The sequence below is a fragment of the Caloenas nicobarica genome, chromosome 2 (genome assembly GCF_036013445.1).
Source record: "Caloenas nicobarica isolate bCalNic1 chromosome 2, bCalNic1.hap1, whole genome shotgun sequence".
NCBI lineage: Eukaryota > Metazoa > Chordata > Aves > Columbiformes > Columbidae > Caloenas > Caloenas nicobarica.
Genome location: NC_088246.1, coordinates 130,114,777 through 130,138,579, shown reverse-complemented (window position 1 = coordinate 130,138,579; position 23,803 = coordinate 130,114,777). Strand labels below are relative to the sequence as shown.

The 23,803-nt window shown below is 38.2% G+C and overlaps 1 protein-coding gene across 7 annotated transcripts in view; it reads right to left on the bottom strand.

Moving 5' to 3' along the window:
- The window catches only part of SULF1 (sulfatase 1), a 123,258-nt gene that overhangs the window by 63,153 nt on the left and 36,302 nt on the right, over nucleotides 1-23,803 (bottom strand). For 6 of the 7 annotated variants that reach the window (XM_065628534.1, XM_065628533.1, XM_065628532.1 and 3 more), the window contains 2 exons: nucleotides 1,543-1,602; nucleotides 987-1,221 (listed from right to left, as the gene is read on the bottom strand). In XM_065628534.1, the coding sequence (XP_065484606.1) occupies nucleotides 987-1,158 (172 nt within the window). In that variant the 5' untranslated portion in view covers nucleotides 1,159-1,221; nucleotides 1,543-1,602. Of the gene's footprint in view, nucleotides 1-986; nucleotides 1,222-1,533; nucleotides 1,603-23,803 lie in introns of those variants that run through there. The other variant, XM_065628536.1, reaches the window with a different exon arrangement.

Sequence of the window (23,803 nt, the reverse complement as noted above, 5' to 3'; positions counted from 1 at the left end):
TCTGGGATTAAGCATTTTGTTTTTTCAATGTCATATGGCATTTTGTTTAGAAATTGACTATACTATTATTAAAAACATGTCTTTCATTAAAAAAACACTAAGAATGCAAGATTTCATTCCAAATTGATTTGCCAATTTTTCACCTTTTTGATCTTACCTCCCACCCCCAAAATAAAATATTTGCTTAGGGGTAACCTAAAATGATCCTCTTTCTCTCCTTGATTTTTCACTTCAGGCAGTGAACCAAAAAATCAGTTATATGCATAGCTACCATTAATATCTTTCTAACTTATTTAATGGAAAACATTCAAAGGCCTCCTGGAACATCATCCAAGTGTTTTAACTTTTTCCACACTAAGAAAAATATGTGAAAACTACTTCTGGCTGGTATGTCCAAGTTGTGCTCACATATTTAGTATATTTATGAAAGCAAAATTATCCTCCTTTTTATACATATAGCATAGTTTTAAAGCAGATGGATTTTAAACACTTTATTAATTCATAGAAATATTAAGCTTATGTCCTGAAACCAGGCCAGTTTGTCTGTGTGCATAAACATGTCAGATGACACACATGCACGTGAAAAATATGTGGAGAATATAGATGCTCACTTATGCAGCACTGAGGAAAAGGTTAATCTCATAAAGCTCAAATTTTTAAATGCTACAGAAAGTCACAAAGTGAAAAAGGGCTTTTGATGCAAGTTTTTTTACCTGTATGTCCTTGCATGCATTATTAACTCCTTTTATGGTGGTGATTAAAGCCTTCCATGGCAGATTTTGATAAACATGTATTTTCTATAGTCTGTAATTAAATCTGATGAATGCTATTAAATAATACTTGTTAACTCATTTTCCAAACTTGTCCCACATTCTGATTGTGCTCCAGGACCAGTACCTTCTCTGAATTTAGAGTATTTTCTGCTTGGCAGAAATTACTGAAAGACACGTCACAAAATGAAGTAGCAAATAAAAATTATTTCTCACCTAGCTCCACATCTTGATCATCTGTGAGCACAAGGATGATATTTGGTCTGATATTTTTTCGCTCCTGCTGCACACGTCCTCTGAACCTTGGGGACTTGATGGTGGAACAGTGACTTGTCAGCAATTCAGTACTGAGCACTGCCAAGATAAGTGCAAACCAAGAAGACTTCATAGTAGTTCCAGTATTTAAATGAAAAGACTGATCCAGAAGTGCCTGAGCTCTAGGTTTCAAGACCTGTAGGGAGGAAAAGAAATGTTGTTCAAGCACTAAATAAACTTCCAGTCACACAGTGAAAGGATGACACGTAGGGAAGTCAAACCTGACATATCCCATTTAACATGATTATAAGCCATATCGTGGAATAAGTGCTTTATTCTGTAATTTTCTAAGAATAAACTCGGTCATTCTGCAACTACACTTTCTCAAATAATTTTTGCTTGAAGTCGTGCCACTGCCTGCATTTTGTACAGGCATGACTTCTAGTATACTTCTCACAGCACTCCTTCTCCTACACCCCACGCTTCTTTTATGCAGCTTGTTCCTTACATTCAGTACCTGGGTGCAGTATAAAATTGCTGGGATGCAGACGTGTTCAGAACATCTGTAGGAGGAGCCCTGTAAGAAGGTGAAAGCAGAAGACATGTCAGTCAAAGACCTCAGTACTGTGGCTGTGCTTCAAAGTCTCCAGAACTGTCCGTTACAGCTTCTTTCTTCGTCCTGAAAGAAAAGAGTTGAAAAAATTTGCATTGCCCCCAGCTCTCCTACTTAATTTGATACCATCCCTACGTAGTGGTTAGATGCCACCTTGGATGCTAGAGATATAAGAAATATATCTCATATCATCAAACGCAGGTGCTTTTCCAACATTAATAGCCAGCCTGAGATTCTGAGAACAAGAGTTAATCCCAGCGTATGGCACCTGGCAAGCAATAAAGCTATTTTAGGTTAACTCACCTGCATGGGCGACTAAACCCTGACTTAGCAGAGGAGAGAGCATGGCTGTCATTTGCAATCTGCATTGGATCACTATGTGAAAGTCATCTTCCCACAGACAAGAAAGCTCATATTAAGTGACAGTCCAGATGATCTTACCCAGCATTGTGAAAGAGCGTAACTGTCCCTCAATCAATCAACGACAGACCTGAGTGCCTCATCCATAATGCACAGTACCTCTGGCACAGCCTCATCCTCGACACTCTGCTTCCAGACTCAGCTCAGTACGTTATCAGAACCCCCTCTCTGTGCCTGTCAGTCAAACAGCTTTGCTTTTGTAAGACCTGATGCAAGCAAAGAGGCTTGGCTTTGCTGCAGCAGACTTAAACCTGTGACTGAAAATGACTGATTGGCCTGGGGAGGAACGAAGAGCCACTTACACTTTAACATTTTTGGCATTACTGACTGAAGCTCTGCAAAACCATCCTGTTATACAAGGAAAGGGAGGGGATATCTGGGGGCAAAAAGGAAAGGGGTGGGAAAGAAACCCTAGAGTCATGCCTGCTCCCTCCAGGGTATTGACCTGCCACATACATTCTTTCTGGTTTTATTTTGGGACTATGGATATCGGTCAATAAAAAAATTCCACAAAACCACCCAAGCCCAAGAACATTCAAGGTCTGCCCAAGTGGAAGCCTGCATGGGAGCTGGGGTGCACAGGAGACAATTAGACTGGAGCATAATTCACGAGGAGATCTGTGCACCCACACCTGAGATTTCATATTCAAACATGCAACGTGAACTACAAGCAGATTAATAAGAAGAAATAATTTAATGAGAGCAACACAGAAGAGAAATAGGGCCCCGTCACTCACCTAAAATTGTTAATAGGAAGGTGCTCTAAATTTTGGGGGAAAAAGCCACAGGAGAGGGAGGGGATGGGACTTGGTGCTGGACTGCTAGAAAAAGGATCATGTTCTTGTTTTCACATACACCTTTTATTTTAAGCTTCGCAAGCTAAACAGTTTCATGCTCCTCACTCTGGCAGGCTGTAATTACACCAGAAGAGTGTGAACGTCTTTAAAAGGAAAATCCAAGTGTCTGTTGTGTGGAAATCTTGTCTTTCATTGTCTCTGCACCAACAAACAGTCCAGGCTCCGACTAACATTAGAGCACTGCAAAGCCAATACAGGGGATCAGGATTTAACGTTAAATGCCATTTCGGTGATTACACAACATTCAGATAAGTAGACTGGAAGCCTGTAATTAGTCTGGACTGACTTTTAAAAATACTTCAATTTCCATCTATTTGTTCTAAGTCACATAAAAGCTGACAAAAACCCGGAAGACCAGGGTTACCGGAGAAGTCAGCCTTCTTCTGATACCAGACACCACACGGTCTTGGTGCAAAAACAGAAATACAATTTCTCTAAATGTCTGATCTTTAAATAGCAAAACTTTGACTCACCTCACAAAGCATAAAAGGCTCTGTGAAGTGAGATTCCGTGTTTAGTATCTTACCTCAGTTGTACCATGCAGCAAACTTTTTCAGACAATGTTGACCCAGAAAGCGCAGTCATCCTGACTGCACTGAGCAAACATTGGCACCAACATGTTTGAATAAACCCCCACAGTACGAAACTGCAAGTTCCTGACAATTACACCTCAGTGGTAATAAAATTTGCACTAATCCCAACGAACATTAACAAGTATTCTTCATTTCACTTTCTTTGGTCTATATTAGTTTTTAAAAAATCCTTTTACTTTAGCAAGTTAGGGCCACCTTGGACAATTCTTTTCTAGGAAAAAAGAGTATGAAGCGTTTCTTTTCCAACTCTGATTTTTTCTCCTTGGTGGATAAAGGAAAATATCAGAACTGATCTAGGTGTATAAAATTAATGATCCAAGTTTATTTGTATGGTTCTTGCATAAGATCACAGTAATGCCACCTTTTGTTGCTTCTGACTATTTCAGCTTTGTGTACAACAAATCTTTATTAAAAGGCAATCTTTGACAACTTGTCTTTTTACAGCATGTTTTCCAGTTCTAGAAAGAAATAAGGTAAAGAAAACTGTCAAAATACAGGCTTGATAGGGAAGACAAGGCTGCAATGTTTGTGTTGGATATCAGCTGGTAGTATACAAGTGCCCTACAGACAGTGTGATTTGTCTTGAGAAATAGATAAAAATAGGATAAATTCTAAAAGTGACCTTTTCAAATTCACACGGGGAAGTAAACATAAATTCTTTTGTGTTGTGTTCAGAAATCAAGACAGTACTATAAAATGCTTTTCTCTAGCCAAGTAAGCAAGTGCTGATCACAATTTCTCCATATGTTATTTGGAAAATTTAAATATTATTTTTTCTATAGAACATACCTATGACAACTGAAAGGTAGTCAGTAAATAAATGAAACCAGAGAAATGCAAAGAAACTATATTTTCTCATGTGAATGTAATTTTTTCTTTCAGTCATTTCCCGCCTCCCCCCCCCGCCCCAACAGGAGCACAAATTCATAGTTTGTACTCACCTTTCATAGTATAAAATCCGAAAGCTTGGATCTTTATTTTTTTTCTATGCTGCTAGTATTATAACAGGCAGTTCAAGGACTTGTTGGCATGGAGAATTAATTACCCGTGAAACTTGAATTACATTGCCAAGGCACTGCAAAGAAGGGCTACAGGGCCACTTCTTGTGATGTGGAATAAAAACTAGGAGGATTTTATTTCTAGGTCTCTTAAGAGAATATCTTTCAGTGGCCAGGAAGAAAAGTAAAAGGTAGAATAGTATATTTTGAAACCGTTTGTAGATTTTATATTCAGTTTGGCTCAGAAATACTTAAGATTTTTCAGTGCACTGGCTGAAAGTTCTTAATTTGGAACACAACAAAAGACAGACAGTTTTAAAAAAGAGCATTTTCCCTTTGAAAATCCACTTCGTTTTCATGTCCACATTTTTTACTATGCTCAAAGTGCCATTTTTTGTTTAGCCAATAAAAAACTGTCCAGTATCATACACGTTTATGAAACAGGGCACTGAGTATCCACAAGCATACTTCATTATAAGCTTTAAGGATGTATTGACTTCTTCATAATTAATATTCTACAAATGTGGCTTCCACATATCCTTGCATATAGAACCTGGCTTACATGAACCGATTTCTTTCTTGTTTGTAAATCTGAAATCGAATGTGGGGATAATGAGTAAGGGTACTGGACATATGTCTGTCCCCAACACCATAGGCATTGCCCCACAGCAGTAATTCATGACCAAGTGGTAACAAAGGGCCAACGACTTTGTCTTCTCTGCACCAAAGTGTTGATGTTTCCTTTTGAGCATGAGCAGTGAGGACATCACATCATCCAAAGTCATAGATCAAGGCCTGCTGTTCTAGTGGCCTTTGCTTCCAAAAAAAAAGGATCAACTGATCAACTCTGGCCAATAAAGGAAACAGCAGTAATAATACTAGTAATAATGTGCACTGTGATTGTGGAGCTTCAGAACCAGAATTCTGGTTTCAGTTCCTGTGATATTAGCAATAAATGTGCCCAGTGAATTGAGAATATAAGGTACTGCAGGGATCCTAAATCAAGACACTCCTAATGTGGTAGCAATTTTGTGGTTTAGTGTGTTGTTCCTTATTACTATCCAGTATCCCACCAATTATTTCTCTGTACTCAGATTTCCCTGCCTCCAAAAATTGACATAGTTGTGTTTAATTAAGATACGGTCCACAAACAAACGTTTTACTACTTAGGACATTTTGAGATTCACTGACAAGTGCTAGGAACTTGCGCAAAAATATATCAAAAGCATGGAAAAGAAGCAGAAGAACTCGTCATTGCAAGTGATAGATTGCTTCATTTCCTTTATGAAAAAGACCATCTTGGATAATTTCTTCCTACAGATATCTCTGATAAATAAATGAATAAGGCCTCTCAAACAAACAAAACCTCAGATATCAATCACCACAAGTAAATGAGCTTTCCTTCCTTGCCCCAAGCAGAGGAGCATTATCTTCCCATATATTTTACCTATGACCTACCGACTTGACGGTTTTGGCTTTGATAAACATTTTTCACAGCAATATGACTCCAGTGTTGTCTGTTTCCTTAAAATCAGGTTTTCCATAGGAAAAATGGAAAGGCAAAGGACAACAAGGAGAATTCTCATCATGCATAAAAAACAGAGTAGCGATTCTGCTGTTGACAGTGTTTTGTAGTTTCAAATACAACCTTGCTGGTTAGTCACAACGGTGGGCACCTAGTGAGCATAATTTCAAAAACCTGCCAGTCTGCCTGTAATGCCAGAAATCACTGGCACTGGCATCATTTTAACTGGAGTTAGCTTCAGCCACCAGTGCCCCCATGAATGTCAGATTCAGTGGTTTATGCCTACCATTTTCAGTTCTTTGCTTTAAGGTGAAATGTGTCCACCTAGCAATGCTGCTGTACTCATGAATATTTTGCGTACATGGAAACTTCAAGGTGAAAGGGAGTGAAAGGGGTTTTCTCAGTCACACATATACGGTTTCTGTGAACCTTTGCTGTTTATTTCAAAGGGTGGATGGACCTCTCAAAGTCTCACAAAGTCTGAATCATAGCAGGTGTGCTGTTAGAGAACCAACAAAATTAGTAATTTCATGAGATTAGTAATCGTGTGAAGATTGTTCAGACAGGTTGAAATACACAATAAAAGGTCAGGGAGGTGAGATGTTCATCTGCACCAAAGCAGCCAAGCGGTGCAGAAGTCTTAAATCTCTCCTTAAATCATATTGCCTTGATGACTGGGGGGTTGTAACACCTTCCAACAACAATAACAACTCTGAGTTTCGCTAATACAGTAAAGTACTTAAGTGAAAAAAGCTGTTGACAGATGACTGATTTAAATTTAGTAATGTTAATGCTCTTCTCACATCTTACACTTCTATCTTGTATTTAAAAGGCAAACACCGCAATTTCAGACAACCAGGCACGACCGCGGAAATCTGCGGGTCAGGTTCCTGTGGGAATATCGAGTCTGCAGCCATGAGAAACACACTTACAGTACAGCAGGAGTCAGGAAAAAGCAAGACCTACCATCTCTTCCTAAAGGTTAATCCCCTAATCTTAGTTGTAAAATATAGGATTTACAGTGAACACAAAGAATGTAGTTCCTATCTGGGTCTAATCTAACTATCATCTATTGGATTTCCAACACACTTTACAAATCAATAAGTTATCTGCTCACCTTCCAAACGTAATCTGTGTATTATAATGATGTATCATCAGAGCCTGAGGCTAGTTTAATTTAAAGTAACTATGATTTAAAGTAATTGCAGGCAGGGAGAATCATAACCTTATATTATGTGTTTACATTGCAATTTTGCGAACAGTTACAGACAGGAAAGGAAAAAGTCTGCAGTGACTTGAAAGTAAAATCTACACTTGCTAACCCACTTTTATAACTTTGTACAGGGTAAGGGATATTCTTAGTAGGCAAAAGTTTCCAACACTTCATATGTCAGAGTAAAACGACAAACTCCAACATTTTAAAAATGCATAACTGTAGAAGAAATGATCTGTCTTTAAAAATGGAAAATACATCTTTGATGTTAATGCTGTTAATATAGTTGACCAAACCATTAAAGAAAATTAAAAATAATATTTTTATATCAACTTCAAATCTGTGAAAGTTCTAAAAGAAAATTCCTCCATATTTTTCAGTTAGAAGAGTGCCTGCTGCTAAGTTACAAACTTCTAATAACATACAGTTACTTAAGTTTATTTCTCACCATCTGATTTACTTTCTTTTAGAATTTCATATTTCAACACAGCCAAGAAATGCACTTGTCATACAAAAGAGCCTGCTATAATTGAGCCAGATGACATGTCCCACAAGTAAAATCAGCCATTCATGAAAGCTGGTCACTAGAGGCCATTTCAAACAATGCACATTTCAAAGTAATCTAAAGTAATCCCTTTTCTCTACTGATTTGGTTTCCAGGCAGTCTTAAGCACATGTGTGCAGCAAACAGGAGGCTTATTAAAACCTGATGTTATATTGGAAGTTATAATGCCATTGCCTTGTGATTGAATTCTGTGTCTGTTAGTCTTCAAAGAGAGGGAAAAAAATCAATTAAATTTATATGCTTATTAAACATGAGTGTCATGATATGTGCAGTTTATTAGCACTTGCTAAATAATTAAGACTGAGAAAGATAATTAGATGTGTACTAGGCTCCAAGGAGGCTTCTGAAATCTGATTTTTTTTATCTTTAATGAAAGTGGCTGTCCAGCTACCAGGTAATATAATTGCTAAAAGACGTCAAGTGTTCTTCAAATATAAAGAGTAAAATCCGTGTGAGAAGGAATTCGGGGTAACTTTTAAATTCCATTTTAAAACCACATATCTTTGCTATATCCCTACTCACTTCAGCTGTGTGGGGCCTTATGAAAACACACCACACAATAACACACTGACTATTCAGTGATCCAGTAAGTAGTCTTGAGTTGGGAGATCATATCACAAGGGTGAACAACAGTGACACAGTTTGCACATTTCTTTAAGTTCCTATTTAAGTCCACTGGTTTTAGACACTGTGCAAGAGCACAGGTGTCTGTGTCTCCTTTAGATAGAAAACTCTTTCAATTTAAAAAGCTTCCTTCCTAGATACGTTTACTTCTCCTCAAAGGTCTGCAACTGTCTTTGAAAGTGGGATTTTTTTTTTTTAATTTGGTAAACAGTTTGCTTTCCTAAATAAATGTACATGATTAACTTGAGTATGAACATAGCATCTTTAGCACAGAATATCTATGGATCTACTTATATAGGAGAAGACAGGAAACATGCCCGTTTCCTCATGGTAATGTACACACTTCCATTATCACAGGGAGAGGTTTAGGTAGGTTTTGCCATCACATGGCTGGGTGGTCTTGGGTAGAAGCTGAGCCTAATGCAGTGTTGCCTAATGCCCTGGCTGTTCTCCTTGCTGACTGCACAGGGGAAGAAACAGGAGCTCATGGGGACCAGAGGAGTCTACATAAGGACTGAAGCATGAGGAATTGGCAGTACAAATCTATAGAAGCGTATGGATGTAAACAGGTAGAGCACCTGTACTCCTAGGAGAGGATCTCAGGTGTACTTTTAACTATAACGCAGAAGGATGGACTTCTCACAGACACCACAGGAATTTAGACAGGTGCCATCCCCTTGCTAACCAGAAGAGTCAGACAGTTCCTGTAAGTGCTTTGGAAAAACTTACTCTCTTATACCTCAGTGCAGAAAGTGAACTTATTCATAGCATTAGTACTTTGCGTGCTTACATGCACAGGGAGTGTGCTTACATGCACGTAGATCCACTATAGACTACATATGGTGTCTGTTGACTTTGTCTTTCACTTCCAGGTCTGGAGACCAAGCCTAATTTTTTTTTTTTTCTTTTGAGTAGTACCATTATATTAAAATGAGTTTTACTGTCAATAGATTTAAACTGAATTTAACAGGACTACAAAAATAGACTCAATGGATCTGGTCCTGAGTGCCATTTTTAAAGCAAGATCTACCTCACCAGGTTGCTTCTCTTTGCCAAGCAGCTTTTCTATTCTCAGCACAGTATAAATTTTACCTTCACTGATATACATGTAAAAGCTCCTTAACAGACCAAGAAATGTGTTTTTAAATAAGTTCCTTCCTGAGAAACCTGTACTATAGAGAAATCAGCTTTTTAATAATAGTAAACAGACAGTCAAACCAAACAAAACAATCTGTTACAAAAAGCAGATGCTTCCTATCCTTTTCCGTAAAGACTAGTCAGTGAGGAAGTTGCACTGACTTGCAGTACTGCCAAGAAACATATCATCTATCTCACTTTTAATTGACTTTGTAATAAGGAGGCTCCTGGTGTTCCCCAAGCTGCATTGCCTGGGGGGGCACAAGGTACAACCCCAGCCCAGGAACATGGGGGACACAGTAATCCTTGCAGTCCTCTCACCTCCTGTCACCTCGCTGTCCCACTGTCCCCACTCAAGCACACACCTGCGATGCCTGGGGAGGATTCCTGTGGTGACCTGTAGCTGACCCACCATGGTGGAACTCAGAAAGTCATCTCTGCATGGCCATGTCCCACCAGGAGAAAAAATTTTGCATGGGAATGACATCAAATATGAACAAGGAATATGACTGATGGATTTTACTGCCAAATCACGTGTCCAGGTCCTTACTTAGAACCCGATACATGTGTTCTGCTGTGCAAAATAAATATGTCTGCCGGGTTCAATGGGACTGCTTAACTCCTTAAAACAACTTCCTGCAGGTTTTTCAGTAAATCCCTGGTGCATGGATGCTTCAAGATCTTTGCTGAATATTTCAAAAGACGCTAACCATCAGTGGCACGTAAGGAAAGGTCAAAATATGCGAAGCATCTGGATACTGAATTTCATCTTAAAATTAGTATTCCTATGAAAAAAGCCTGAAATTAGAGTCACACTTGCCTGTTCAAGGACAGAATATACCATACACAGCTTATCTGTCTGACGAATACCAATTCTCTCAGCCTAAATTCTGGAAATCTCTTCTCAAAGAGCTGTTTGAAAATAATCTTTGGTCTGAGATCTAAGAGACTCAAGGATGACTTGTTGAAATTATTCTATGAATAACTTTATCTCAGAAAGCATTTTGAAAGGGTAGCAAATATAAATGCACCTTCATTTTCCAAGTGAAAATGCCTGCAGAAAGACTTTCTTCAGCTTTCAAGTGCACATACAGGTACTTTTCAATTTCACAGTCCTGGCTTGTGTAGATGAGAGAGCAGTTTTAAAGCATGGAAGATGAAGCTGAATACATTCAAGCACACATATTTTTATTCCCAATGCACTTCTCGTTAAGCAAAGTTCCTATTTAGCAATGAAGAGATATGACTTTATATCATCTTTATAAATTAGATACGTATCTTGTACCTTTATAGATAGTTAATTGTAAGCCTGCTCATAAGCCAAGATTGTACTAAGATGCCTGACATGGCACATACTAAATTATTTTCTCTAGGAGTGATGGAGCAGGCAGTCAATCTTATGTCCCAGGACCTGACAGTGCATTATGCACAGAGAGAGAAGACAGGAATGGAAATTGGTAATCTTAAGGTAGAAGCTTCTGAATAATACAGAATGGATCAGGAATGGGAAAGGTCAGGTTGCATTTGATTCACTCCCAGATAATGGAGAGGATATAGAAGAGTAAAGGGCAGAACTGTAGTGCTTTTCTTCATTTTGCGTAGGAAGGAATTTGGGAGGTACTCCAGGTTACAGTGATTATTGTGGGGAAACCATCAATGCTTGCTTTACTGGATGTTTTTTTTCCTAAATGTAGATGAGATGTTCTTATATGAAAGGTGTCTCATAAACTGTGTCAATGACCCAATTCAGGAATGCTTAGACCAACATATAGAGAATTCACTTCTTTGTGCCTAGCAGGCTCAGCTGTGAGGTCAGACCGGGCTGCTCAGGGCTTTACCAAGTCAAGCCTTGAAAACCCCCAAGGATGGACACTGCCCAAATATTTTGAGGCCCTCTTCCACTGCTTGACTGTCCTGAGGGTGAAATTTGTTTTTTCTTATAGCCAGTCTGAACCTCTTTTGTTTCAATTTATGTCTATTGTCTCTTGTCCTCCTGCTGCACATGACTTCCAATAATGGGGCTGAATCTTCTCAGTGACTTCCCTGTAGGCACTGGGAGGCTCCTGTTAGACCTTCCAAAGCTGTCTCTGCTCCATGCTGAACAACCCACCTCCCACAGCCTATTCACACAGGGCAAAGGCCCCAACCTCCAACCATCTTGATGGCCATCTGCTGAACACGCTCCAGTTTATTCATGTCTTTCCCATACTGGGGACCCAGAACTGAACATTTAGATTCTGTCTAGCAAGTATTGTGTCAGATCCATTTAAATACTTGTTTAAAGAGGTATTGCTATTAGGGAAAAGTGAGCTGAACTAAATGAAACAAACATTTCACAGAGCCTTTCTTTGCAAAGTGAATGAATCAATGAAGATTTTCAAGAAGTTGGATTGACTGAAAACATGATTTTTCTATTTCTGAACTTTTTGTGTTATTTTCAGCACCAAAAATGAATAGTGTCATAAAAAAGCTAGTTTTGTTATAGTTACAGGCTGACCAAAGTCCTTTGAACTGGGGAGAAGCCTCCCAATTATTTCAGTGGTCACTGTTTCAGAAGAAATGAAAACTGATTTGTGTGTGTGTGTATTGTCATCGTTGTTGTTGTTAAAGGAACAGAGTGATTAAAGCAGTCAGGATTTGGAAAAGGAGTGAAACTTTATATATGAGAAAAGAGAGATTTAAAATCCCCTCTGTCCCAGGCCCCACATAAATGTAAAGAGCGCAGCTGGAATGAAACAAATGTTCTGACTGCTTTCTGATGAGCTGGGTGGTGTAAATGTTTCACACTAACCACACTGTACACTCATAATATAGGAGCTAATTCATCTGCCATGAATACATTCCTGTGTATGTTGTCCTTTAAAATAAACAAGCAAAATGAGTAATTTATCAGGAGTTAAATGAATACTTTTCCAGAGGGACCCCTTCTGTCCCATATGGCTGATTTTAAAGTCTAAATGCAGGTAGTTTAAATGCTACATCCTCTGTCACACTATGTGAAACAGTTATTGCTTTAAAATCTGGCTTTTCAAATTTTTAGCCCTGTCAACAAGTTTCAATTGTTCCTTAAAATATTATTCCGGCTGCTTGTTATTTTCTTAGAAGACTGCAAAACTCTAAACACAGAGCTGCAGACAGTCAATAATGATAATTTTCCAAATTCTATATTTGCAATGGCATCGCATTTGCAAAATATGTTTGTTTCTAGATTTAATTCAAGAATTTTGACATAAGGTCAAAACCAAAAACCAAACAAAAAACCAACAACAAAAACCAACAACAACAGAAATCAAAACAAAACCAACCAAAACCAAACCAAACCAAACTAAACCAAACCAAACCCCAAAACAAAACAACCCACAAACAATAAAAAAACCCTAGTTTTATAGGAAAAACCTCCTGGAAAAAAAGGCTTATCATAACCAGCCCTGCCTGTTTTAAATGTTACAAATCCTTTTTATTTCTTAATAACCCAAAATCTATAAACCCTCAGATTATTTTTGAAGGTATCATTATGATCTATTAACATCGTGATGATTAATGTTTTTCCCAGAGTGTTTCTATAGTAGGAATGAAGTTATTAACTTGCATTTCTTCTTGTAGAATCTTCCCTCTTAGAAATAGTCTTTGAGACTGTAGGTCACAGGTTACTTTACTTAGACTACCACAGACTCCGGAAGACTTCCCTTCAAAATTAGAGGTGCTTTCTGTGCCTTACAGTGATGAGCAAATGCCTCTTGGACAGAAGATTCTGAAAAACTCTACAAGGAGGTTTGTGGCACAATCTCCTCCTGTTTTCTTCCCAAATATTTTCCTTTATGGCAGAACAACTCAACACTGAATGTTAACATGGAAAAACTTCCAGTCTGAAAATGCTCTGTTATTTCTGTGTAGTGTCCTGAGGCATATCTGGAAACGGTAACTTGTACCCAAAGAAATGCATGAACACTATTTGAAAAACCCTCTTACTGTGTTGGTGTTGCTAAACAGAGTGGCAGTGCAAAAGCCTTCCAAGCTACAGAAAGGAGAATACTCTGAAAATATAACATTTTCCTAACTCTGTTCTTTTATTCAATTTTATACTGGGCTTTTATAAAACTCTTAACTGTCCTTAGCATCTCCTTTAAAAGTAGATGGTTTGAAGCAGATGTTACGACCTAAATCCCCTCCCCATACCTGCAGTACGGGGATCACAGCACCCATATAGCACATAGCATGATCTACCGCTCGGTCACCCTCTCAGGTTACCCCACCTTCTTGTTTTTCCATTTTACTGAAAGCTCCTACAAACTTACTTCTACAGCTGGTAAAGTATCTTTAGATTATAGACATGTTAAAATTTGGACAAAAATATACCAAACATTTCAGGAAGAGAAAGGATCTGAAATGAAAAATGCATTATGCTAAAGTATCATATGGCACTGGATTATGTTTCCACTATCTCCTACACTTAAAACCATGTTGATTCCTCATCAGAGGCATTTATCTTAACATTGCAGCTATTTGTAAGACTCTTCCATGTTTCTTTGCATTATTTTCTCTCTCAAGACTAGGCCTTTATTACAACGTTGAGTTACATATTCAGCTTTTCACAGAATAGATCTGGGAAAGAAATATAGCAAAATGTCTGAGTGCTGGCGTGTGTTTCCTACATTCACTAATGTAAATTTTATGCATCTGCAAATGAAATCCTCCTGTGTTTCACGAAACACCTATAACCGCATTTTCAGGGCGCAGCATGAGCCCTGTGGGCCAAGGCCAGGAGTAGCAGGGCAGGGTTTGGCTGGCTGTCCTGTCCCGCTCCCCATACGGAGAGCAGGGCATGGGGGGGGCACTGGGGAGCTTAAACGGAGTCCTGGGCTGTGGGCAGGTTGTGGGGAGCCCCAGAGGGCTGGAACGGGGTCCTGGGCTGTAGGAAGGGAGGTGAAGGCCCCAGGGAGTGGGCAGGGCTTGACGGTGCCTCACGGCCATGACATGCAGGGACAGCAACAGCATCAGTTGTAAATGAGTGAAAAAAGTATCTGTCCAGCTGAATGAGATTCAAAGCCCATTATTTATAACTGCAGAAAAGTTGCCCTAAAAGTTGCAATGGACAAGTACATTTCAGCAGGAAACTGTTATAGATAAATCCACAGATTCGGCTGTTCTGTGGGAAAGGGTACGAACAACAACAACCGAAAAACAATTGCCGAGCATGTCAGAAATCATCGCCTTTACTAGTATGATAAAGGGGGATCTATTTATTATAAATTATCCTATCTTCTATGGTTTAACACTCAGTTCAGCAGTTTATACAAAATATTTTTCAACTCTTAACAGTTAAATGCTACAAGTTTTAGCTTACGGGTGAGGACACAGTGCGAAGGCAATTTTAGGAAGCAAATAACCATAACCAAATAGCAAAAAGCTTTTGCTAATACATTTTCTTTTTAGCGTGAAATTGCTTAAAACCAAGGCAGCCGATTGAGTAGTGTGAATCATATGCGTCTCCTAGACAGTGTGATGAATGTCACAAGTTAGCATCTAATACCTGCTTAAGGCTGATTGCTGAAAACCCACTCCTTGTGCCATATGTTATGGAAATATCCTGTTGAATAGGGCTTTTGGACAAATTTTTAATGTGTCATTCTCTGTTTGCAAACTATATGTTTGATGTAACGCTTTCAGTATATTTGCATGTTTCTTACATCTTTCATCTATGTTCTTTGGTTCAGCATGTAAGCCATTAGCTAATTCAATATCACTGGTATCAGCAAAATAACATCAAAACTAAAATAGAGAAGGATCAGCTCGATTGCTCTGAGTCTAGGCTAAGCTTTCTGCTTATCCCCAGACTTGAGGCTAAGATGGAAAACCTTAACTTTTCAATCTGAAATTAAATTAAAATACAATTTTGTGTTGTGGAAAGAAAAGCTAAAAACACTGGAAGTGTTTTGTCTTCATTGCAGTGTGAAATGAAAAAAAAACCTGAATTCTTGAAAGGTGAACTGTCATCCTCTGGCCAGCTCTACCTTTAATGAAAGACATAGCACAGGTCATACCTCCTGATGATATTAAACGACAACAGTTGTAAGTACAAGGCTTCCCTTAAAACCCGATGATATTACTAATGAGGATGTTATGCCAGAAGGACTTTCCAAAACTAACACCATTCTGCAATTTATTACAGACAATGACATGTCAAGCTAGACTGGACCATGAGCTTGGATCCTTAATGAACATCTAGGTAAGACTCCTCAGAGAGGTATTCCTGACTTGTGTCCATTCATCAGCCTTACATTTGAGCTATGACTGTCTTAACACTAATTCATTTCTTGTAAACTGATCACACGCTATTCAGATATTATTAAGGGAAGCAATAAGTTGACAGTGCCATATTTGAGTCAATGTTCAAAGTAAAACCATGGTATTTCTTACTGTTCTATACTGTAGGAATATAAGACAGACTGTATTTCTTCAGTAAGGTGCGTGTTACTGTAGGAGCTAAGTAAGGGAACTAGAAAGTTTTACTGATATTTACTTATTTACCAATATAAAATTTTCAGATTGGTTCATGATACAGTATTCATCTATGTTATGGTTCTTTGCCATATATAAATATGTAACCATCAGACATTCTACATTTAAATGCTCCTCAACACCATACCTGTTCTCTCTTTGAGGACATTTAAATTACATAATCTGCATGGCATTCAGACTTTGGTAATGACAATACCAGTGGAGAATAAAATATGATACATAACTTGCTGCTGTGTTGTGGACTATCATGGCAGACGCATTATCTGTTAACTGGGCATGTCATCCATTGCAGCGAGTGCAGCAGATCTTGAACTACCATAACTTAGCACAGTTATGCCAGTAAATGAACTTGCTGATCGCATGGTCAAGCTATTGTTATTATCCTGATACTTTGTTCACATGGCCCTAGACTCTGTGCTCTCACAGAAAATAAGTCCTCACAACATGCTTGTGCCTCAAGGAAGAGCATTTCCCGGCAAATGAACAGCAGTCATCATCTGTTGATGTTATAGTTCATTAATAGCACAGACACAGGTAAGAGGTTCTCTTCTATCCACCATTACTAGAATTGTTTTTGAATCTATCTAACTGTATCAACTGACATCTGAACCTATTTTTTATTCAAGCACCTTTCCCCTGTCCTAGCAGCAGAAAAGGAACTTCAGCATAGAGGCAAGGTTCCTTACCAGACAGGAAGCCATACTGCAGATGGGAGGAGCCGGGAATTACTCTTCTACTGAAAATGTTTGTTAAGTATCTTTTTCCCAAGTCTTTTCCATATATATAACACCCTGAAACTTCAGTAAAAGGAAACTTTTATGATCTAGTAATCAAAGTTTTCTCTGTTTCTACAGCCAACTATTACTGCTGCTGTCAGCTGTGCTGTCAATGAAGTATCTCCCTATCACTTCTGGGAATTATTCTGCATCTTGCAATAACCAGTGGTTTCAATTAATGTATTATTCTTATTAACCAGCTTTCTAGGAAAGGACATTGACAGTTGAAGATGGGATATAGCCATTAATAAGCACACAGCATTTTTTATTTACAACTGTTTCCTGAATGCCACAATCTTTCTCTGATGCTCAGTGGTTATGCATTCAGTGAATATTTCCTGCATTTTCCCTTCCTCCAAGAAAATCACATAATCTAAGCACATAAAAGCAGTTGGCTATAAGGAATTAGCAAGTGATCACCCTGTGGAGGGTCTTCCAGTCTATGAATACTACTAATAAGGCAATAAGTATGAGAGTTTCCTCAACATGTAATTGCTTACTCTTCATCTCAGCAGGATTTTCTTTACTTAATCATCAGCAAAATAACCCATGTAAATCACAAAATAGTCCAGTTGTTTGATCATTCCCTCTTTCTTTGTGCTAGCTCTTTGATATTTAACCTCCCATTTCAGTCATCTTTACAAGGTTGTTTTCCAGCGAAGCAGTATGTCTCATTTGATGCTATATTAATCATTTGAATAGAACATGTATGTTGCTAAGTTGGCAGTAAGTGTATGCATATGAAAGCAGGCCCAGTCGTGGGCCACAATGAGTTCCTTCTGCAACAGACCAAGAGCCCTTCATCTTCATTGACCTAGGGAGCAGGTCAGATATGGCTGCTATAACAAAGACCTCTCTTGAATACAAAAATGCCTTTGCAGTTACACCAGCTAATCAGTCTGAAAATCTCAGTTTTATTTGGCTTTAAAATACTTCAAGATAACAGCACAACACGACTGACATGCTAGAAGAAATGTTAATACTTAATCTTTTCCAAGCCAGGACGGACATGCAAATTAACATCTGACTGGAGATGGTAAGCTTTTTGGCAAAGTCTAGGTATCTTTTCACCTACTAACTACAGCAACAACTAACTCCAGCAGAAAGTAATTTCACCAGGTAAATAAACCACTTGTGTCTCTATTACAAAAAAAAAAAAAAAAATCTTTGCAGTAAGCAATGGACTATGTTATGCCTGTTTTGCTCTGCAAACATTTTTCCTTTCACCCAGCTTGTGAGAGAGCAAGCAAACTGCTTGCTACCTATAGCATATTTACCGGCCATTATCTACGATCGAGCAGATGGCGGTGAACTGCATGCAAGAGAATGCTGAAAAGTAGTAACTTAGGATCCACCTGGATCCAAGTAAAGGGTAGAAACTTTCACATGAAGCACGAAAAGAGAAGGATAATACTTTCACCTTTCTCCTGTCCTGTGTCATCTTACTCAGCCTGACCTGAAGAATAAAACTTCTAAGGCCTTCATAATGGAAAATGAATACTCTTACACATATGTATGCATTACATTGGAGGTAAAAACTTAATAATACTTAAAATAACATTTAAATGAAATTTTGTATGACAGTTTCAAAAGAAGGAAAGTCTAAGAGGATTGGTACTCTTTTCAACAACAGAATGAGCTCTTACCCATAGACATACACAACACTCTGTAAAACTACTCAGAGTTTAAGGTATGTAAGTTAGGTGGCAAATATTGTAGGGATCTTAGTTTCTATCCTGTTTCATGGGATGAAAAGGAGCATTTAACTACTTGGTTCCTGCTGCTCTTGAATGAAAATACAATGCTTCATTAATATTTATCTCTTTTTCTTCTAACCCTACTATACATGCTCTCTTTCTGAGTTTCAGGAAAACCAGAAATTATCACATCAAAGGTCATCGGTCCACCAGGGAAACTTCAATCCTTAACTGGTGGGGAATTGCTGCCGCTTTTGCAAACATCTCAGATCAGGCGAGCAACTGTTTTCCCTCCTCCCTTCCCTCCCGTGACTCTTGTTGGTTTTATTTAATCAGCTTAGAAGACCTTCTTAGTTTTCCTGTGATGCCATACACTATCCTAGACATCAAAAAGATTTTCATGCTGCTGTTATATTTATACAGAGGTAATAAAAGTATAACAAGGATTTAACCATGCTGCACAATAGGTCATCTGAAACAATCTCAAGGACTTTGCTTAAATTTCCCAAAATATATTTTTGTTAAGCTCTGTTCTGAAGTTATTGGCAACACTCTCACTTATTTCAACAGTAACAGTAGCATTAAAGAAAGGTGATACGTGCAGATGAAAATGACATAGATGTTCAAGTTACTGAACAGCAGAAATCAGAACCATTGAAAAATGAAGAGAATCTACTCCTGCCAACAGCAAGCATTAAATAAAAAAGGTATGAGTCAAACCCCCAAGAATAATCAAGAAACTGTTTTCAAAATACTGGTATTTTTTAAAATAATAAATGCTGTGTTCATGTTACTTATCTTTTGGCTTCATAGCCTCTATGGTTGTGCATTTTGAAAGTTTTTTTGGCAATCCCAAATCCTAAAGAACATTTATATTTTCTTCCAAAGGAAGAGATAAGTTTTCCTATAATCATATGATGCCAAAAATGAGATGTATGATAAAGCAGAGAGAGTTGCCAGTGCTAAAAAGTGTGTTTTCTTTAGGACTGAAGATGACAGTTCTGGTGATATTCAATAGGAAGGGCACTACACTCACCTGTGTTTCCAGTGTCACTGGAGAATAGATGACCAAACATTATTAATACTGAGTATTGCTTCCTTTGGCTCTTGTACCTTTGCACAATTAATTTATTTAGGTATGTAAGGATCTTGATGCTAATCAAAACATGATTTTGGTGTCATGTAGCCTGCTAGATTGGAGCAGGTTACCTCCACTAGAACAAAGTATCATTCAGTGCTTAAAAAAATCCTTAAAATAAATTAACAAATTTGGCAGAACTGTCAGAGAATACTGCTCCACTTTGTCTGAAGTATTATTTCTTTCTGACTGCTATTTCTGGCTCTGATCCTTTGCAAAACTCCTGTGGCTAACTCACATTAAATAAGAATCTTTCCTATTTTATGCGTGAAGCTATGCTGGGAATTTGCCTTCACAATATCATAAAACAAAACCGAATAATTTTATCCAACTTAGCACTTTAATGTAATTAATTGATTTGATTTAATAATTTAATCCATGCTCCCTAGTGCCTTCTTTAAAGAGAGACAGTAGGTAGGGAACACTCCTACGTACTAAGCCAAGCCAGCTATATGTTTCTGAAGCATGGTTTTCATTTTGATAGAATTACAAATGTGTTTCTCTTCTTGACAATAAACTAATCTCACTCCTGTAAGGGTGGGGACCAATCTAAGAAGCCACAGAACCATACGAAGCTGAAACTTCAGCCCTTATCCCCCCTAGAATTAACTAGGAACAATTTTGTATAGAAATGGACTTTGTTAAAAAGTGATGTGAAAGGTTAGACAATTGGTTTGTTCAAATAGCCGAAGTGACTGAACATTTGAGCTTGACTTTGAAACACGAAAATTCTCACAGCAAAATACAGTGTGCAGAGGAATTTTGCCTAAGGCTATGGTATGAATGAACCCAATCATCCCCTGAAAAAGACATTTCTTCAATCTTCAAATGAGCATGTAAAATATGGGAACTGGTATAGTATAGCAAACAAGTTGTCATTCGAGTAGTAAAATTTTTCCGTTTTGCTGTATTATTAGTACATTCAGCCACACTGATATTATCAGTTTCTTAATTCCTGCTTACTGCTCTGGTTTTAGCTCTGTTAATTTTGTTACAGTTCAGTTAGGTTTGAAAAGCACAGCAGAAAGCATCCATGGAAGCAGCTGAAAGAGTTCCACTCAGGTGCACTGAAAGTCCACTCAGGAGAGCTGAAAGGATCTCCCTGGGTAGGGAAGCCTTGCCAGCAGACAAAGGACATGTCACAGGTCTGCCATGTGAAAGCCAAGTGTGCTGAACTGCCCTTAAATTAAATTAGATCCTTTAAAGTGAAAATAACAGCAAAGACCACAAAGGCTTTTTTTTAAGGTTTCTGTTATAAAAACAGTGAGACCATTCATATTGGATAAAAACCTACTATTGATATCAAAACCTTTCTCCCATTGACACTCAGTTACAGTACTACAGCTTGCATGGCTACGAGTTGTTAGAAAGACACTAAGGTTGTCAAACTGCTGCAGAAGGAGGAGAGTTACAGGACAGAAATGATGCATCAACAAAAGCTGCTCTGGTTAGCACTTTCTGGGCTGTATAATAAGCACTGACTTTCATCTACAAAGAAATGGTTCTGAGCATTGTACCCAACAGACCACATCTTTTCCTGAATTACGGTTCTGCAATGGGGACACTTTGAAGATAGATTAGTTTACCTGCTGGATAGGCTTAAAGTTTCTGAAGCAAGTTTAAGGAACAGAGAATAGGCAGGGTGCTTGTGGCATGGGGACTTCTGCAGTCTGGGCTTTCTTTTTCCAACAGGCCGAGAAAAGTCAGTTGAATAATACAGCAGCAGGATTACATTACTGGAAGGAAAGAGGCTGTACGAAATACATTTGGTATTGCATTTTAATTAATTTATAGTATGTCGGTAGGCTAGCACAACCACAGAGACACAAAAAAGAAACGCTCCTCAAGCTTCATGTGAGATACGGCATTCTTACTTATCGTCCTCCGGCACTGCATATTGTAAGACTTCTGCTTGTCTAGATACAATTCTGTGACTAACTGATGATTAATTAGCTTAACTTATGCTCTTGTTAAACTCACTACTTTCATAAGTAATTCCTTAAATGACTCAGCTCATGTAGACAAACTCAGGCAATTATTGACATAGTTCAAATTATTCAACACTTCTAGCAGAAAGGCTCAAAGAAATACAAGCAGACTGAAGTCTTACCAAATGTCCTTAAAGAAGTTTTCTCTGGGGTCACAGGCAATAGATACTTTTAGCTTCACAGAGCTTTCAGAATCTATTCCAAATGGCATGTCTTGGGTCCTTGTTTTGATAAGAAAAGATTAAGGTACTTGCCCAGGCAAATAGCAAGACATGGTTGGAACTACCTGTATTTATGGGAGTTCCCAATGCCTTTAACAGACAATACCGATAGTAGTTCGCTTCTCAGTTAGGCAGTGTCTTAATTTTGCTCCTGCTTGCATTAAATGTCTAAGAAGGTTTGGCCAGAATCTTGTCTACAATTATAATGTATAATTAGTTGCTGTATGTGATTGTTCCCGTCTGGATCAACAGGGCCATATGCTGTCAAGTATCAATCAAAAATGGTCCAGTGGTTAGCATGGATCCACAAATTGATCAGTATTCCGGTGATAAACAGGACCATCCCAGTATAACTCTTATTTACCTTTCAAACTGTGAGGCTCAATTAATTCATATTTTTACAAAGTTCTTGATGATAAGTTGCTATAGAAAATAAAAATATTTGAAGCCCACATAAACTTCTGCTTCAGCACGATTAACATGTTCTTCTTCTTATGTTTGCTCTAATTATCTTTCAGTCTTGTCTGTGGATCTTAGTTTTCCATTGTCTAAAAGCATGTTTGAGGTTTCTGGATTTCACTCATACACCAGCTAACTTTATTGTTTCAGAAGATCCACTACTTGAAATAGGACTTTTGAAAAGTGAAAAAAAAAAGCAATGAATATAAAATCATAAAGAAATGGGTGAATGTCGTAAAATTTTATTGCCCAGATTTCTCTGCTTTTTGGCAAGGCAAAATCAAGGGCAGCTAAGACCAACTTCATTTGGAAGTGCCCCCGTCAGGTTTGGAAATCACATGCTTCAACTGCAGCAACATTCACAGCCATCATAAAACACACAGACTTCAAAAAATCTGAGGTTAGGTTTTCAATATTACTCTAGCATATTTGTGTCTCACCGTCATATGAAGAAAGTTAGTGTGTATGAATGTTAAAATTTTGGATAAACAGAAAGAATCAGTGCTGGAGTGCTATTTTATGCCATACGTTTTCAAGAGCTGCTCAGGTCATAGTGTGAGCGTTAGTCTAGGACTGATGCATTAGAGTCTCCTGATGTGAAGTATGGTTTAGAGATGAATATACATCCTTAAAATCAATCTTTTATTGACAACTTAAAAACATCTATCCTACTAAACCTAAGTTTATATTAATCTATAAATATCCAGAGTGGGTTTTGGAACACATGGACCACTCTGACTGAAGATAGGTCGGTGCAACTCCTGGCACTTCAGAAAGACATGTTAGTTAAAATAAAAAAAACCTAAACAAACTATCTGAAAACTTGTGGTACTATGCCTCTACTAATAAATTGCAAACTCCTTTTCCAGAAAAATGGACCGTGGTGCAGAAGCAACTGGTTCATTCCCCTCATCCTTTGTCACCTGTCAGCTTCACGGTTGCCACCAAAGCCAGCTCCACTATGGGCTTGACAGCGCAGCATTGAGCCCAAACTAATAAAGCCCAGCTGGATACAGGCTGGCACCATCAAGAGCCTCTGTGTTTCCCAGGGAACTGGCTTACCATGGAGCCAGATAAGATTCAGATGGGCTTATTAACTCCAGCTCTGTGTAATGCAAAAGCAGCTGTACTGATTATGGAGTTGAGATGCTCCTGGAAGCAGTGTAGCCACATTCACGTGGCTCTGAGCTTCAGCTAATATCTGTGACATGAATAATCTGCAACACATGGATAATCCAGCACTGACTGTATCCTGCTTCTGAATGGGTGCAAACCCCACATATCTAGTGAGGTAGCGCTGAGACAGAAGAATTTAAGAGCTCTGATTCTAAAAGCAAATCAAACCCTTCTTTATATCTAGACTGTCAGCAACTTGTTTTGCACAGAAAAATAAGTCTGAATCTTATTATTTAAAGGAAGACATTTTATTACTTAT